Source organism: Aptenodytes patagonicus, chromosome 5 (genome assembly GCF_965638725.1).
Source record: "Aptenodytes patagonicus chromosome 5, bAptPat1.pri.cur, whole genome shotgun sequence".
In the NCBI taxonomy this organism is placed as follows: domain Eukaryota; kingdom Metazoa; phylum Chordata; class Aves; order Sphenisciformes; family Spheniscidae; genus Aptenodytes; species Aptenodytes patagonicus.
Window position 1 is genome coordinate 18,861,116 of NC_134953.1, and position 17,958 is coordinate 18,879,073.

Sequence of the window (17,958 nt, forward strand, 5' to 3'; positions counted from 1 at the left end):
ATCAAACCCCACCGTGTAAAAATGGATATTTTTAACTGGTGCTTGGTGCTGGAAGAAGGCACGGTTGAAAATAAGCTTGATAGTCCTGTTCAAAGGTGCCTGTGTGTCAGGAAGAAGTGCCAGCCTTTCCCTCTGGTTTTTGTTGGGGCTGATTTGTGAGAATGTGAGACCTTGGGAGCCATCGCCATTCCCTTTGGTTCTTGGTGAAAGGAAAAGAGATTTGGTTGCTCCCTCCACATAAAAATACAGAGCAGTCTTCTAGGCCAGAAAACAAATTCTTTTTTCTTTTTTCTTTCCTTTTTTTGTTGTTATTTGAGCCTGCCAGATTGGTCTGCTCTCTGCTCTCCAAGTGTGTGGGCGGCACAGAAGAGGATGCTGAGACAAAGAATGGGGGAGGGAGGAAAGAGAAGTGAAAAAGACCTTTGGATTGGAGGCATGGTGTATGGGAGGAAGAGAACGCAATGGCAGAGGCAGCGTTGTTTTGGTTTGCGAAAGTTTGCAGCAGATCAGAAGAAGCTGTGGTAGGTCAGAGACACTCAGTCTAGATGCTGTAGCGATGAATATATTAGCATGCTTTAGATCCTAGGCATACAGACATTTTTCTGCATTTGGTAATTTTATGAAGCTCATGTCCTACTGATCTCTGATCCCTCCTCCTGGAAATGGGGATGTTGGATGGAGGGGTGGCTTGAGGGGAATATGACCATTGCTCTACTCAGTACACTATTTGCATTTTATGTTCATCTGCTTTGTGCTTTGATAAAGTAGGTCCAAAACAAGTGGCATTTTGTGAAGGTGAAGCTCTGATTTGTGTCCTGATTAAATCCTGTTTTCCTTAGCCGAAGAAGCAAAACTCATTTCTCATTCTAATAATAGCTGCCCCCAGTCTACTGCATCCGGCTTGTGATCTTCATGATACTTTTGTGAGACTCAGTTACGTGCAAAATGTCTTTTAATTTGAGTAACAGAAGAAAGGAGTTAAAAGATATAACAAGGGAGGAAGGGTAAATTTCAGATAAAACTTGAAAAACCACAAAGAGTTTAGGATGGGGACGTACAAGACAGCAGTATCTGGTGAGGGAGAGCAGGAGACCGGAGAAGGTTGAGCAACAGATGAACAGAGGGAGTGGGAAAAGGCAACACATGTAACAGGCATTACATGATTTGTTTTGTATTTATACCTGCAAGATTCATCTCGCCTGGGCTGGAAAATTCACCCTTGCCATGCGTTTTGCCCTTGGAGTATTTGACCTCCAGCTCCTTTGGTTACTTGAAATGTAACGTAAAAGAGCTTGCGAAAGCAGCCCTGTAAGGGCAAGTTTTGTAAATAAATACCATTTCCTCTAGGATGGCCCTGTAGCAGGAGGCAGGGAAGGTTCGGGGTGAGAAGGGGTGCACGGGGAGCCAGTCCTGGGAGAGGATCAGGGACTTTCCTCTGCAACCCCAGGAGCCTTTCCAAGCCCAGGCTGAAACTTTGTGCAGGTACATGCGGTGGGGGACGTTGTCTCATGGATGTGTGGTGTGGTCCTGCCTGCCAGTCTTGCCAGCCCAGAAGGTTTCTTTTGGACCCCACTGCCCTTCGCTGCCCTCTCTGAAGGACTTTCAACAGGGTAATAAAAAGGTGTTTCTCTGCTGGGCTAATATTTACATCACAAACATACGGTGCCTTTGCTTGGTTACAAACATAAGTGTATGCAAGTGAGAGGCTTTTCTCGGAAAGGGTGGGACGGGAAACGTGGAGGTTATTCTCTCCTGTCACTGTATTTGCTAAGAAAAATCTTTAGAAATTACATCTCTATGCCAAGAGAACATAATATTAAGATTACAAAGTCAAGCTCTCAAAACCTCGCACATGCTGGAGTGGAAGTTGTCTATCTAACCTTCATTTGTACCCTGGTGCCGGTGCTCTCCGATTACCTTATTTACCTCTTCGGTTTCACAGAGCTCCTGCCTGTGCTCTTTCCAGAGGGCATTGAATGAAGACTGTTAGAGCGAATTAACCTGTTGCTCGTAAGATCCTTGTTTAACTTTTTGCAAAAACTCAAAATATGCTTCTCTAGCTCAGGCAGAGAGGCATCACCTCTTCCTACAGAAATATTGTGAAAACAAATGTGGTGTTTGCTCAACAGTCACATGTTAAAGGGAAAATGCCATAAAAATGCTGATGATTCCAGCTGGTAGTTTCATTTTTCAGTGCAGAGTTTGGATGTTGCCTATGATAAAGTGTGAACGAGCTTCTTATATTATATAAAAAGTATATATATTGTACCAGTATTCCCTGTAGCTCTGTGTGGAAAAATACTATGCTTTTGTTGCTAAAGGCTGTCGTAGTGCCTTATCACATGGGATGATACTGTTAGAAGTTTCCAAACGTTTAATAGCCACAGAACTGGGCTTGAAATAACAGATTTCTCGGTCCTGCTGTGCTGTCATTGTGCTGTGCCTCCAGTCAGAGTAAAAATAAAGATATTCACATAAGACTAAAGAAAATCTTTGCTTGAAGATAGAAACATTAGTTTTCTTTCTGGTTTTTATGCTTGCTCTGAAAGCAAAAGTCAGCATCATTAGGTAAGTGTTATAAATCAGCACTTTGTTTTTTTTAAATTACAATGTTTCTTCTCGTGAGATGCTTTTATCTTCATTTTCCATTACATTTGGATAGGCATAAGATTCTTTTGAATCTTGTTGTGGTTGAAGCGTTCGTCTGAAATGGCAGTGAGAGGCTAAGCTATTAATGTTAATTTAGCATATAAATGAAGGTGAGGGCTGGAGGCATTTGAAGGCGTAGTTGGTGTCATGCACAGCATGATACTTTCCCTCGGGAACAAGCTTTTGGCACATTCCAGGGGATATTGCCCCAAAGCAGGCACAGGTTTTCTGTATCATCTACAAGCTACTGTTCAGAAACACTGGTTAGCCCAATGCAATGCCTTATTGCAAGGCACATCTTACGTTGAATTCCATCATTTCCAGTCTCTGCTACCTTGTACTGTCCCACAGGGTTTTCTCAATATATTATCCCAAAAGTATTCAAGGAGGAGGGGGCATTCTGGCTTTTGGGGTATTAATTTCTTTCCTGACACCTTCATGCACTGAGTCACTGCCTTTGAAGATAAACCCAGCATCCAGTGGGGGCTTGCAAGTGTTTGCATGCTGATGGAAAAACGTTCTGCAACTTGGCCTGAGGTCAGTTCAGTTCCTTGCCTTGGAAATCCTTCTTGTTGCTCAGCCTTCTGCCCCTCTCCAGCACTGCTGTTCCCCTCTTCCACTCCTGCAGATGGTCGCGCAGGGAGGTTATGATAAAATGCCGAGCACTGGCAGGGTCAGAGTTAAGCCTGGGATGTCTGTGGCAGCTTCGGCTTTGTGTGAACAGGGGTTGCAGCCCCTGAGCAGTGACATGAGACCCCTTGGGCTCTCCTATCGCTGCCATGTCTCCTTCACCAAATCAATCCGCATCCTGGACATCCATTACAACACCTCGCTGATGTCTTCATTGCCCTATCAAGAGGCAGCCTTTACCACTGCGCCGCTGCGGCTCCTGTCATCAAAGCAAATGCAACTGATGTCTCATTTATGCTGAGTGCAAATGTGAGGTGGATATTCAGCCTAAAGATTTCCCCTGTCCTTAAATTCCCCTTCCTGCTGTGCCTGCAGAGAATTGTACCGGGATAATTGAGTGCCTGCGTTAGCAGTTGCGGTGCCGTAGTTTGTAGGTATGAGTGGTGATTTTGATTTTAAGAATTTCAGCCAGAATTTTGAATTTCCTTTCACTTACACATTGAGATTTGGCTTTCCCCCAGAGCTGCAGCTTTATAATAATGCTTACTAATGACATAACTCATTATATTCTCAAATGGCTGCATAAACATCAACTAATCAGTATACCTTTTGCTGGTGCAGTATCTGTATCTTTGCATGACAGATAAAGAATTGAAAGCAGACACATCTTTCGTCTAAGCCCCCTCCATTAATGGCAATAAATTAATGTTAAAAGGATGCATAGAATGCAAGGTTTCCTAGCTCTGGTCCCTGTTTCTTGTGCACTAGCACATGCTGGCTTATTTTCTCTTGAATGCTTTCCTGTTGAGAACATCGTTTTTCCTGTGGAGTTACAGTGGCAGAGGTTCCTGGAGGAAATCTGTTTTCTGTACAGGTGAAGTTTCCCCCCTAATAGCAGTCGGAGACTCACGCTGAAAAAAGACCTGAGAATGTGCTCCCCTAAATTCTCTCATCTTCCTAGATGATATCCAGCTGTTTGCTGAAAGCTACTGTATCGAGTGAAAAAGGACAATTTCTAGTCAATCTGCTTGTTACCATAAAGTCAAGTGCAAGTGGTAATAGAGAAATTGATGGCACCTTTTTAAACAGAAAAATCATTAAGAGAAGATTCCCTGTCCCTGGCAAATATCAGATTGATTTCCACAGTTCCCTCCTTTCCCCTATATTCAAGGAAACTTTTTGGACCGTTTCTTGGTGGGATGTCTCTACCTGCAGCACTGTTAAAGTGGGTGAAACCCCCATCAAGAGAGGTTTTATTGCTTGTTTTGTCTTGCTTATGAAGAGTAAACTCCAGTTCTCCACAGAGCCAAATCCAGTCCCAAAAGAGTTTTAGCTGCATGAGGCTCGCATGAACTGGAATTTCATTTTCCTGTCCTGGCCTGTGCATATGTATAATCTTATCCTCGATCTCCATGAGATGGATTTTTCATCCTCTCCTTCTTCCCTGTCTCTTTGTACCTTTTTCTGTGTCTCTTCCTGCGCAAGGCAGGTCTCTGCAGAGCTGGCTTTCCCCGCCGTGGTTCCCTGCATGTATCTCTGCTGCTTTCCACCAGTTCGGGTGGAATGGGCTGTTTGGCTATGTTGGGATGTCTTTTCCCAGACCATGGTGGGTCTCCGGCATCCTCCTTGCTGACTGCTAGCCTTCTGACCAGGACACCAGGGAAGCAACACAGATGCTCTTGACCCCTCGACTTCATACCCAAGCCCGCTGCCCAATGCCCAGGGCTGGGGGTTGTATCCCAGGAGGGGTGGGAGAGGTGCCCTGTTGTCTGTTCAAGGCCGATTGGAAAGATCCAAGGTTTTAGTCTAATACACAGCCTGATGACACAGCCAGAAGTCCTCTGCAGCCTCAGCATCCTACTCGTGCAGTTAATAAGTATATTTAGCAAGATCAGATGCTGCCTCCAAATACTCCTGCAGCAGATTCCTCCCGGCTTGGACAGCAGTGCTGCTGCTTGGCTGGAGTTTGCTGGATGCCATTCACAAATGGGAATGGGTTTAGGGGCTGAGTTTCTGTTGGGTCCAGCCCTAATACCTTTGTCAGTGATTTAGAAGGGAGCACAAATGGTGATGATATTGATTTCTATACTTGATGCCAAAATGGGAGGCCTTGCCTGTAATGGCAAGGGCAAAGAAATACCCCAAGGGCACCTAGAGGGTATTGGCAGAGAGAACTGTAAAATAGGAACAGGGCTGTAGATAGGTTTTCTCTCTATCTAGAGAAAAATCAGAAACACAAAAGATTGAAGAGGAATTTGGAAAAGGGCAAGATCTGAAACGGACTTGGAGGTGATAAGAACAAATCAGGCATAAGTTCCAGCGCGACATGGCTGTGAAGGAAAGATTTGCCATATGGCAAATAATCCTCGAGGAATTACCATGGAACAAGGTGCACAGGCCGTTTGACTACCACGGATGGCTCTGTGGGGCTGCGTCCCCCAGGAGCGGCTCCACAGCAGTGGAGGAAGTTCAGGAGGGGGGGTGCTGGATTTTTTCTGAAAAAAAAATGCAATTTTTAAATCAATTGAAATTGTTTATAATTTTCTGCCAAACGGGATGACTCATTCTGGCAGTCTGCCCTCTCCACCCTCCCCCTCAGACAAACAAACAAAGCCAATAAGTTGCAAAAAATAAAATAATCTGAAAAGATAACAAATCAAAATTTTCCTTGTGGTATATTCAAAACAAAGGCCTTAATGGTTTTTTTTTAAGACAACATTTCAGAGCTGGATTCAATGACCATAACTTGAAAAAATGAGGTAAAAATAACTTCGAAAATAAAATGCTTCATTTTGAGTTAAAGAAACATTTTGTTCAGTGAGACACACAAAGCATTCGGTTTTGGGCCAACATGAAATGATATTTTTTTTTTTCTAGTAATCTCTTGGTTGAGGCAGTGAACCAAGAAGTCAATTATTCACAGAGCTGTAGCAAGATTAAGGTAAGGATGGAAAGCAGAGCTGAAATGAGAAACTGAGGGAGAAAATTTGGGGTTGAATGTCCAAGTCAATCTTTATTCCTCTGAGTGAAATGTGGTAGTTGATGGCGTAAGCACCTGGACCCCTTGCCATCACCTGAGCGCATGGATGGGCTGCCCGCCAGGAGACGAAACCGGCAATGTCTTTGTGGCATCCGTGGGTCCCCAGCGGCATGGGAGCAGAGCAGGGTGCTGTGATGGGTTGGTGTGACCCAAGAGACGTCCTGCACCCGTCGAGGCGTGGGGGCCACTCTGCGGTGCTCCTGGGGATGTGTCCTCACCCCGCACTGCTGCTGCTGTAAATGTAGCATCGTCTGGGAGGGGAGGGAAAAAAAAAATAGAAGGGAAAAAAAAAAAAGGGAGTCTTCTGCCAAGAAGCTGCCGTAAGCTCTGCAGAGTGTGACTTTGGGCAGGGAGGAGCGGAGCGCTGCCTGCGTGCTGCTCAGCTAGGAAGAGCTGCTGCTTGGCTCTGGTGTCCGGGTGCAAGTCTCTTTGCCTGGGCAGGCAGGAGCCAGTGGGTGAGCCGGCGGTGGTGCCTGGCTGCTGCTGGGAGGCTTGGGAGAGGCTCCTCTTGCAGGTTGGAAATGCTGGGCACAGCTTTCCTCATGCACGCAGCGTTAGTGCAAACACCCTGACTGTGCTTTTTGGCTTGGGCTTTTTTTGCACTTTTTTTTTTCCAGAAGTGCTGAGACCTCAGCACCCAGCCATCCTAAGCAATAATCCTTACAACACAAGCAAGAGAAAATCTTATTTCCCATTTTTCCGGTGGCAGAGTCGAGGCAGTGGGATGGCAGGATTTGCCCAGCACCATGGTAAGAGTTGGGAGGCAGAGCTGCACTTGTGGCTGCATAAGTTTGACTCCCGCTCCTTTGCAGAGTGAAGAGCGACTGCGGCGTAGCATAAAGATGCATGAGCTAGTTTTAAACGAGCCAACTGGGATATACCATGGCCGGCTGTGGCAGCTTGGTGCCTGCTGTGTTAATTTACCCTCAGAGCAGTGGACAGGAGAGATGCAGGGAGATGTGCTTGTGGACAGGGGCGTGCGGTGCTGGAGATGGAGAGGAGAGGACGAGCAAGCTCCTGCACGAACCACGGGGTGCAGAGAGCAACCGAGGGACCAACCCTGCCTGCGGTACCCTGCGCACCTCCCTGCACCACCCTCGGCATCCCCCTGCTTTTAATAATGCTGGCCATTATCCATCAGCAGAGGTAATGAGCTGGAGAGCAGGAAGCATTGTATCTGGGCTGAGCATGCAAGCCTCGCACAAAAGAGTTTACGGGGGGTTAATGTTTTTATTATTACAGTTCGTGGCGAACCATTCTGCATTTCAAGCACTTCTTCTTTGCTATTAAATAATTAATAATTAACCAGCAGAGGCCGTTTGAAGACTGGTGCAGTGATGTCTGGTAATAATTTTTTTTAACTCTATTTTTTTTCTTTTTTTCTTTTTTTTTTTGCCAGTCTAATTTATTCGAGGGCTTTGCGCTAGGATACCAAGCCACCGGGTAGCGAAAGTTGCAAATGGCCAAGGTAGTTTGCTTTTATAGATGAGTTCTTAAATTTTTTTCAGTGGAGTTGGCAGCGCCTCCTGCTTTGTTCGTAGTGTTGGGGGGGAGCCGGGTACCGCCGGGTTCTCAGCCCGGCCAGCAGCCCCCCCAGCAGCACGCAGCGACGGTAGCAGCACGCAGCGACGGTAGCATCCCGCGTGGACGCCTTTGCCCGCTGCGCTCTGCGCTGCGGGACTGTGTGTGCGCGGGGGTGGGGGGACGCACGCTGCATCGGTGAAACGCCGGCAGCTATTTCAGGAAGCCGCGAAGTCTCCTCCTTCTTATGTAAATAAACATGACAGCTCCTAGCGCCGGTGCCGCGGCGGGAGGCGCGGGAGTGGGTGGAGGCTGCCGGCGCGGGGCAGCCGGCTCCCGCGTGGGCCGGGGGCTGCTGGCGCGGAGCGGGAGCCGGCCGTGCCCCCGCCGGGCTGCGCGGCCATGGGGGGGCAGGTGACGAGGAGCCTGCTGTACGGTAAGGACCGGCCCGCCGCCGCCCCTCCGCTGCGGCTGGGGAGCGGGAGGCGGCTGGGAAAGGTGAGGCGGGCGCAGCCGGGGGGATGCGGGCTCTGCCCGGCTCGTCCTCTCGGAGCATCCCGCTCCCGGAGAGGGGCTGGCCGAAGAGGAAGCCCGGGCTGGGGGTGCGCTCGTCTCGCTGTATTGCCGGGGATAAGGGACACATACCTGCCTGGGCAGCGCTGGCGGCGTGCTGGGAGGTGTCGGGGGCGAAAAGAAAGTAACTGTGTCTGCGTGTGCGCTGCCTGGCGGCGCCCGCCGGGGGAAAACCGGCGAAGCGGCGGCGAAGGTTACTGCGGGGCGGCTTGGTAGGCTCTCAAAACAGTCACCTCGTTTTTCCTTTCCACCAGCAGTTTCTTCTTAACATAAATTCTGGTTTATTTCGTTTTAAATTGATATGGTTTGGAATGAACGTTGGTTTGAATTGACTGATCTTAGACGACGCTAAAGCCGTTAAGTGCAGCATGCTGTCAGCGTTTGCTGGGTGATGTAAAGCGGGGGAGAGGGGGGAGCTGGAAAGGGACTGGAATATCCCGCGCAGGCCAACGTTAAACCAGAATTTGAATCTATAGACAACGTGCGATACTAGCCATGTCCCTGTCTGCGCAAATCTCATGCCATAAATACTTCTCCTTAATATTAAACTCACCGACTGCTCTGAAATGTTCTGTTTAACTTTGAACGTAGTATGCGTGCTGCATGTTCAGTGCGGTATGAATGTATTTGCAGCAACACTTCCTTGTTACAACAGTAAATATGGGCCTTTACACAGGTAAAGCATTGCGTGGGCTTGGAGTATCTCGTATCCTTTCTTTGAACAGAGATGCATAGGCTGTGAATATTCATGTTACAGTCCTGATTCTTCTCATATTTTCCACCAAGTCCAAACCGTATAGTTTAAGGAACAAATGGACATAGGAAGTAGATGACTTTCTCCCTAAAGGTATTTAGCAAGCATGTCTCAATAGAGATTTTTATTTGTTCATCATTTGTGTTCTGAAGTTTCATCCGTGGTCTGACCTTATTTCTTCTCTAATCTCGTGATATACGTGTGTCGTGGTTAATATCACGACAATATGCAGAAGAACAGTACTGTCGGGTCAACATAAAAAAAGAGCTCTGGCTGTTGTCTTGTGTTTGTAAGTGCCTTTTCCCCTTTGAAGCATTATTTGAATGAATTTGAAAAAAAAACCTGGCTGGGAAAGAAGAATAGCCATATATGTTTCCTGTGTGTGCCAGGGACTTGGCATTCCTGCTGGGGTTTTCTCCTGCCTGCAGCCGGCAGCGCACTGCACAGTAATCCTGCAACTTCTGCCTTTCAGCGATTCTACTCCAGCGAGCATGCTTCTCTTTAATTGTTACTTTGTTGGGAGAGAAAAACTAATGAGGACATGTGGGTAATTAACTTAAATTTCCCTCTTCATAACAGAGGGGCTACAGGCTGTGTTATATGCAGAGGTGATGCACTGCTGTGTTTAGCACAGTGATGCTTAAAAAAAAAATGACGTGCATTGTATTTTAAAAAAATAAATAATAAAAAGTCATGCAACAAAGCACATTTAACAAAAATAGACTGCATCTGCATTTGTGATTTGTCTGTGGCTACCGTTCCACCAGTTCCATCTTTCTGTTGAATGTTTCTGTTTCAGATGTATCTCAAAATAACTGGGGAGGGAGAACTGAAACCTTATCCATTTCTCTAAAGGATAATTGAAAATGGAAGGAGTTGTATTGACAGCCCTGGGGGCTGACATCCTTTGTTTTTAGAAAGCACAAGTAAAGCATAAATTCATGTCCTCCAGATATTTCTGGTGACCTCTCTGTGTTGCAAGGATGGACTGGGCTTTTCACAAGCACCTAAGTAATTTAACCTCGCTGAAAACTAGCTCAGATGGGGAGATACTGCATGGGCTGGCTGCTTGTGGCTCTGCTGAGGCGGTCCTGGGGAGGCAGCCAGTTTCCCCGAGATGCGTGCCCAGAGTGGTATGCTGGGTCCCTGCCTCCTCTGGTGCCCACCCTGACCTTGGCGGGGTTGGAAAAGTAAATTGAGATAAAAGCAGCTGAAGTGGATCACAAGGGAGGCACCCTTTCAAAAAAGTGTAAAATCAAGGTGGTGATGTTTGAAAGCTGTGGATGTCCTGATGTAAGGACAGAGGTTTATAGTAGCCAAGTGCAGCCATACGCAGACTGTCATGATGAGGAACACCTTGCATCATTTTACCCTCTTTCACCCACAAATCTGCTTTCAAGCAGCGAAGTAAAACCACGCAGCATTCCTGCAGGGCAGAGGAGTCTCAGCATCCTTTGGCACGGGGAAAGCTACAGGTGGGCGAAGCGTGGTGCTTGGGGATGTGTGGTCGATGTTGGTGATGCTGGATGTCCCTGGACCTACACTGCTGCTTGGGTCAATTGTGTGAAGCCCTGCAAGCTGGTGCTGTGTCGATCCTATTTGAGCCATCTGGTGAGGTACATGCATGCTTGCATGGGCAGGCATCTCCTTGAGTGAAAACGCTGCTTTCCCATTGATACGGTGGCAGCGCAGGAGAACCACGCTAGTCTGTTCTAATGATGGAGTTGGTGGGTGCTGAATGGGCCTTGAGTCACCTGAAGGGAAGTTTCCCACCTGATGGGACTGAGAGGAAAAGTAAGCTGTGAACCAAGGGCACTGAGGCATCAGTTGCCTGAGCTTCCCGGGAGAGATCCACCTCTGACTTCATTCCTCGCTAGTAAATAAACCCCAATGGGCTTGTGCCATGAAAGGCAGCACCTTTATTTTTGAAAGGAGACATACAATGGCTTGATATGTTGGGACATGGGAGCTGGTCACTCTTCTCTGTGAAATGACATGCATTGCCAAAGTGTCCTCATGCAGACTCCATCTATGTCCCTGCGCTTGGCACCATGATGGCCTCTGCTCCTCTTCCCCATTCCCTCTCCCTTTCCCACCGCCATCCACAGAAGTCCTTGGGGTGCTTTCCAGAGCTCTCTATGCAAAGAGAAGAAAAGTCGAAATAGGAAGTTCAAAGGTAGCACAACCTTGATGGACAGGATGTTTGCTTGCTATTTAAAAAGTAATATCTATACATGCGGTGTTTACTTTAACAATATTTTAAACAGGAAATGTTAGTATGGTTGCTTGTGGTTCATCTGAGGCTGGTTTCTTCAAGAATGACTGTGTACTATATAGTATTCCTGTAACATAGGCAGAGTTTCCTAAATATTTATATTAAACTACTTGCTAGCTAATCATGCTTGAAACACATCTCTTATAGATGCATATGTCATGATATGTATGTTCTTGTTATGCATTTGATTCAGCTGTCACCTGCTGCAGTAATTTTAATTCCTCCTTATGGCTACGAGTGAGGTGCTATTTGCGCAAGATCCTATTCTTAATTTTAGGTGGCCAGATCCAGGAATTTCTGTCTGAGAAAAAAAAACACCTGAGTATTTTTTATTTCTCTTTCACCTAGAACCAAACTAACACAAAGTGATGGTTTAGCCAAGGAAGCTGCTGCACTGTGCTGGGAAAGGGATTCAGTGTATACAGACGTGCAGGGGTTAGTGATTAACATGGACACATCTCTTCAGAGGGCTTTTGACTAGCTAGAGTGTACACAGTGGACTAATTCATGTGCAGGGGATATGTGTGTCTGTGCGTACCTGCACATTTGCTCAATAACCTTCCCTCCTACAAGTCATAATTGCTAATAAGTCCCTCATTGCAGGGCTTTGTTTTATTTTTGCTTTAATTACTCAGATGTCACAGGCGTTCATCAGTGTTTTGCAGTGAAATAATTTTTACAAGGAGCAGGGTAAAAGGTATCTTGTGCCACATTTTCCAAACTGTAATTGTATGGCATCGATGTAATTGCAAAGAAGTCCTTAGTGAGAGTGCACCGGCTTTTTAGCCTGGGAAGCAGTACTGATTGAGAGATGTGATTTTCAGTTTGAACGGCTGAGTTTTTAAGCTGCTTGCAGATGATGCTCTGTAAGTTGCGGATACAATATAAATAATGGCTCGTGTGTCTTTGTGTGGTGTATATAGAGGCCCACGTAAGTATTATGCGTGGCCAGAGTTTCCCCTTACCACATGTATATAGGCCTGGTGAGCAATGCAGCCACAGTTGTGTGGTTGTGCTGCAAAAAGGGAGAAGGAAGCAGGAGTTATGGTGTAGCAGGACGCCATCCATACTGCATGGCAATAGGCTTTTGGGTGGCTGTCTGGATTAATTTCCCATTTCATCAGGATCATACTTTCCATAGACTTCCCTGCACCTGGCTGGTCATTTATTCCTGTGCGAAAGAGATGTGAAGCACTGGCATTGTCCTTCCTCTCTGTTCTGTTCTCCTGGAGAACAATTTCTGGGTCTTGCTCACACATGTTGGCGGGAGATATGGGATATTCGGGTGCGGTGTGGAAGCACTCAGCCCTAGCAAGAGCTGCTGAGCTGCTGCTGTAGGGCTTTGGGGAACAGCAGAGGGTGGAGGCCATTTCCCTAGTGTAAAATAGCTACTGTATGCAACTTCATTTATTCTTACTTTGCACAATAGAGCTCTATTTTTAGCTTTCTTTTAATTCCTTGTAGTGTAGTGAATGGTATATCTATATGCAAGTGCTGAAATCAGCCCCACGTTTTGTTTCTCTCTGTATATTCATTGCCTATACCGCAATAACTGTTCCAAATACCACATTTCACCCTTGCAGTTAATATCACTAAACAGAATTGTACTCCACTGCACACTGCTGTACACACCTTCAAGTTTAATAATTTCCAACTTCTTATATCTAAATAAAACTGCAAATATGCCAGAAGAAATAAGAAACAACAATAGAGAAAAAAATGAAGACCTGACAACATTTATCTCATGTTAGTGAGACTTCTTTGCAAATTGGTATTACTTTGTATTCTTATCATATCTATGTTATTGTCTAGATTTTGGTGTAACTTCTCATTTGATGGAGTGACTGGTGTCAGCCTCACTAAGGGGTTAACGTCTCCCATATTCTGCAGACAGTTGCTTGTTGAGAACCAATACGGGACTAGGGAGAAAAGGCTCTTTCTAAGCTCACTCTGCTTTCAGCACGATTGGTATATGGCCCTGAGAGCGAATAAGTGTGTGTGTGTGTGTACGAGAAATTAATCCTGCTCAGGGTTGGATTAACTGGTGCAGAAGACCCTGGGCAGGGTGCCAAAGCAGCGTTGGCATTTGCTAAAAGTGGGGCTCCCAGAGATTATTTCGCTTCATGCCTCTGACCTGTGGGTCACCTGCCAATGTCCCAAGGTGGCTGATAGTAAAGTGTATTGACTGCTGATAGTAAAGTGTATTGACTGCTGACAACACTTCTGAAAATGGAGTGTGTAGTACCTCTGTATATAGAGATTTTATAGGTAACCATGTTTATACTTGAAAACTGTTCTATTTATTGTGAAAGGCATTCATTAGTTGTGGCAGTATTTGACTGTAGGGGTCTTGCTACGAGTGGTGAGAGCAAAGAGCGTCCCCATTCTCATTTTGTTCTTTGCTTTCATGGCATTTTCCTGTTAGCTTTTCTGTGTCAACTTGATGCTCTATTCTGGTGGGACCTAGGGACTGACTGTTGTTTGTCAGATTTTGTTGTCTTATTTGTCTCCTCTTTGACTGATCCTCTCCCTCCTCAATGTGGAAGTGTTCTTACCTCTGATCCTTCTTTACCTCTTCCTTACTTAACTCTTGTTTTCTTAAGAATTTTGGGTGGTATGTTTAGCTATCATTCAATCAATTTAGAGGTAGCAGGTGTCTCTTCAGGAAGGTTTGTAGGATGCCCTGACATGTCCTAGGGAATCATTTGCATGCTTAATCAAAACAAGTACTCCTGCAGCCAGAAGAGTCATATTGTTAATAGTATAAAATAAATTTGCAAAACAAATACAATTACCACTGCTGACATGTAGCAGGCATCAAGAAGAGGTGGTCTCTAGACATACAATCTCAAAACTGCTTTCTTTTTATTAATGAATTTTACATTAATGATATCCATACGTGCAGAGGGTTGCATTGAGATCAATCTAAGAAAGATTAATCCTAAAGGAAAGGGAGTTTCCTGGAAAGTGAAAGCAAAGCAAAGAATTGATCCCAGTCGATCACCCTTGGGAATCAGCAGGGATTACTGACGGCACAGCAGGGTACTGAGCTGGAGGTCAGGAGAGATCTTGTCTCCCAGAGGCTAAATAAGAGCACGGCTGTCAGCCGCAAGCCTTGCAGTACAAGTGCCCACGGTCAGAGCATATGCTGCAGCCCTGCATATCGCTGTGCTTTGCTCTAGGATTGATCCCTATTGGCGTTGTTGTCCGTTCATTTTTCTCCCCGTCTGTCCCCCTCTAAATCACAGCGTTTTGCTTTGAAAATGTATTTACCTGAGTGAAGCTGGTCCAAAATGAGTCAGAGCTGCCTTCTCTGTAGCTCTTGTCGAGTTACTCTCGCCGGTATTTCTGTTCCTTGACTCTGTCCTTGATCGTCTCTTGAAGGGACACTGTAATTTGTTGGCATTAAAAATAACATTCAAGATGACTGCCGTTGATGGTGCTGGGGAGAGGAGTCCTTTGGTTTATCTGAGATTTACCGTGGGTCTGACAACACAGCAAAGGGGTCGGGCTCAGAGAGAGCCGTGATAATTGATCAGATGCATGAACGTATTTTTCCCATTAGAAATGTTAATAGCACTTTTATTTTAAAGAAAAAGGGAAAATAGTAAAAAGGGGACATAATAAAAGCCATATACATTAATGAACATGATACAGAATGTAAACAGCATGCTCCTGGTTGCCTCCCCCCCAACAGCCAGCCTCAGCAGAAATCTGGAGTTCTCGCCCTCTCCCTCGAATTAAAATCACTTTTTTATGAGAAGCCTTTGCAATAAACCAAGGCCCCTTGCTATGAAAACCACCTCCTTTTTGTGGTTCAGTTTACATCCTTTTCTGCCTATTCTAGTAAATGCATCTTAATACAGAGGGGAAGCATGGGGGGTCAAGTAACACTAAGTACCCATGGTCTGAATTTGCCCCATCACGTACCTAATACGACAGCTCTGCACAGGGGCTGTGTGAGGCTGGTCCACGTGAGGTGACCTGCCCAGACACGCCGGTTTAGCCCCCAGGGCTCAAGAAGTTGCTCACAGTAGGCTTTGTCGATAAAGTCTGGAGAACAGAAAAGGACCCAACACTTGACCCAGGCAGGATGGATGTGCAGTGACCTCTCTATGAAAGGTCTGGATAGCAGAGGTTGTTCCTGTCTTTGACTACCTTTGGAGAGAAATCCTTATGGATCGAAGCACATGGAGCCCTGAAGAGAAAGTCCCCAGAACTGACTTGCAGATGGCTCAGTGTGGCTCTGAAAACGCCGGCTTTAGTCTTGCTGCAGGTAAAGCCTTTGGTTTGCTTGCTGCGATTTCATGAAACTTTCTCTGGCTGGCACTGCCATTTTTTCTGTGATACACCTTGCTGTGCAGCCATGTGGCACTGTGTGGATACAACGTTGGAAGTTTTTGGCTAATAGACTTGTCAGCGAAAGCAGGACCTGCTGTGAGATACCAGAGCAGGACTGAAAACGTGGTTTTCAAGGAACTGTGAGGCTTGTGGCCTGGCATAAGCAGAGCTCAGGCATTGAGGCTGCAACGTCAAAAGCAGTGCCCATTGAACCGGGAGGCGGTTTGAAGGAAGTATGTGCCCCTGTTTGAGTTGCACCTTGGCAGGTCTGGAGGTTGTTTTTTTTGAGTCCGACTCCTGCAAGAGCCTATTCTTCTTCTGTTCCCTGCGGTGCTTCCTAGCAACCAAGCCCTTTGCTTGCTTTACGAAGTTGGAGTGATCCTCAGGCCGTTGCAAGTCCCAGACCTGTGTTACCAGCCAGGGGGAAGCTGCGTAGCCTCAAGGAGGGTGGATGGGTTTGAGGCTGGGAGAGCTCTCCCACCTGTGGAGAGGAGGTTTCCACCTGCAAAGCAAGGATGGGGAAGGTGCTGTGCAGAGCCCCGGTGCAGTGCTACCCCCTGCTTGCAAGCCTAGAAGGGGAACTGAGCCATAAACCACACTGTGGCACACAAAGAAGCCATTTTAATTTCAGTCTCTGCTGGAAGCACCACATGGAAAAGAAAATGTGATCAGTATAAAAAGAGATGTTTATGTTTCTAGGAGCAGAGACCTCCCAAATAATTAACATCACTTGACAAACTGCTGTTTAAAATGCAAGTGGTTTAAGTGCTGCAGCTCAACAGGCATTCGTCACGGCTCTGGCGTAAATGCAATACACGCTGTGGGTTGGTTGCTGCTTTAAAGTAAAAAGATTTCTGGTAAACATCTTTTGCTTAAGGAAGATGTCTCCACGATTTTACTTTTTCTTGTTTGAAGAAGCTAAATGTTAGAGAACTGGCCAAATGGCGACTTGGTGGCAAGAGCATTGGGGGTACGGTTTTGGAATGAAATAAATCCTGGATTTTAGTTTCTGTTGCACAGATCAGGCTTTCAGTCAGAAGACAGACAGAAATGTTTCATTGGCTTTAGCTTTTGGGAGGAGGAGGGAGAAGGGAAAGGGCTTTTGGGGGGAGATTTTTGGAAGCTACAACTTCAGCTCTGATCTGTCTCTCTCTAATATTCACTGACTCAACTAAAAGTACTTTAAATAAAACCTTACTTTTCTCTAGGGCTGTTGGGAGACTGACTGGAGACATAAGGATTGTTAAGAATTGGTAATTTTCAAAGGTTAAAAAATAGCTTATGAAGAGACTGAGATTAAAAAAAAAGTTAAAAGAACAAAGTCTGTCTGGAAGATAGAAATATATGGGTGCCTATAATGTGCTGAAGCATCCCAGATCAAAATGACTTCTGTCTGCACACCAAATAGGATCAGATTATCAAATATAAAATAGAGCCTTAAGAATCTAATTCCTTTTACAAAGGCATTATTGATGCTGTGAATTTCATGCAACTTGGAAAAGGAAAATGGCTCAGTTTATTTTCTGGTTATCTTAAACTAGTTCATTGCCACTCTCTGATTTTTCATCTCCAAAGAGAAAGAGACCATCACTCGTGCTGCCTTCTTGTTTTCCAATTCTGAGTGAAGTTATGTATTTAGAATGCAAGTTCGGGAGTCCTGGTGGGCGCTGGTCCATCTCACATGGAGCTGGAGCTGCAGCATGGTAGGAGTTGCTGTCCTTCTACTCTTAATCCCTCTGTCCATCAGTGGCTTTGCAAAATTGGCTGCAGAGACCTTGATCAAGTGGCATGGCTGTGACAAGATTCCTGGACAACCTGTCAACTTTCTGTCCAGCCCAAGGCTCTATTGCTTGAGGAAGGGTGGGTGATTCACTGTCTAGATACCGTGTCTCTGTATCTCATCGCTTGGGTTTTGGATGGTTACTCACTGTGAAATGATCTTACTCTCCTTGGCCTATGCTATTCTGTGCATGGCTTCTAGCAGTTAGGCTTAGGTGGGAAAGTGGGCAACGGCTCTCTTTGGAATGCAGTAGAAGATCTTGCATCATGTTAGAAATTATTTCCTGAAATGGAGATGCAGCAATTACAGCTCCCTGTATCCTTCCTAGGCAGATGTGCAATGGCATTTATCATACAAAGGATAAAACATTCAGGCTATCTGTTCCCATGGTAGAA

General features: G+C 45.8%; 1 protein-coding gene across 2 annotated transcripts in view; it reads left to right on the forward strand.

Annotated features, from left to right (window-relative positions):
- Nucleotides 1-17,958, forward strand: part of NEURL1 (neuralized E3 ubiquitin protein ligase 1) — a 170,891-nt gene that overhangs the window by 66,817 nt on the left and 86,116 nt on the right. The window contains exon 1 of one of the 2 annotated variants that reach the window (XM_076338954.1): nt 8,190-8,276. The exons of the other annotated variant lie outside the window; for it this stretch is intronic. Coding sequence (XP_076195069.1) covers nt 8,243-8,276 — 34 coding nt within the window. The 5' untranslated portion in view covers nt 8,190-8,242. Of the gene's footprint in view, nt 1-8,189; nt 8,277-17,958 lie in introns of those variants that run through there. 2 annotated transcript variants of the gene reach the window in all.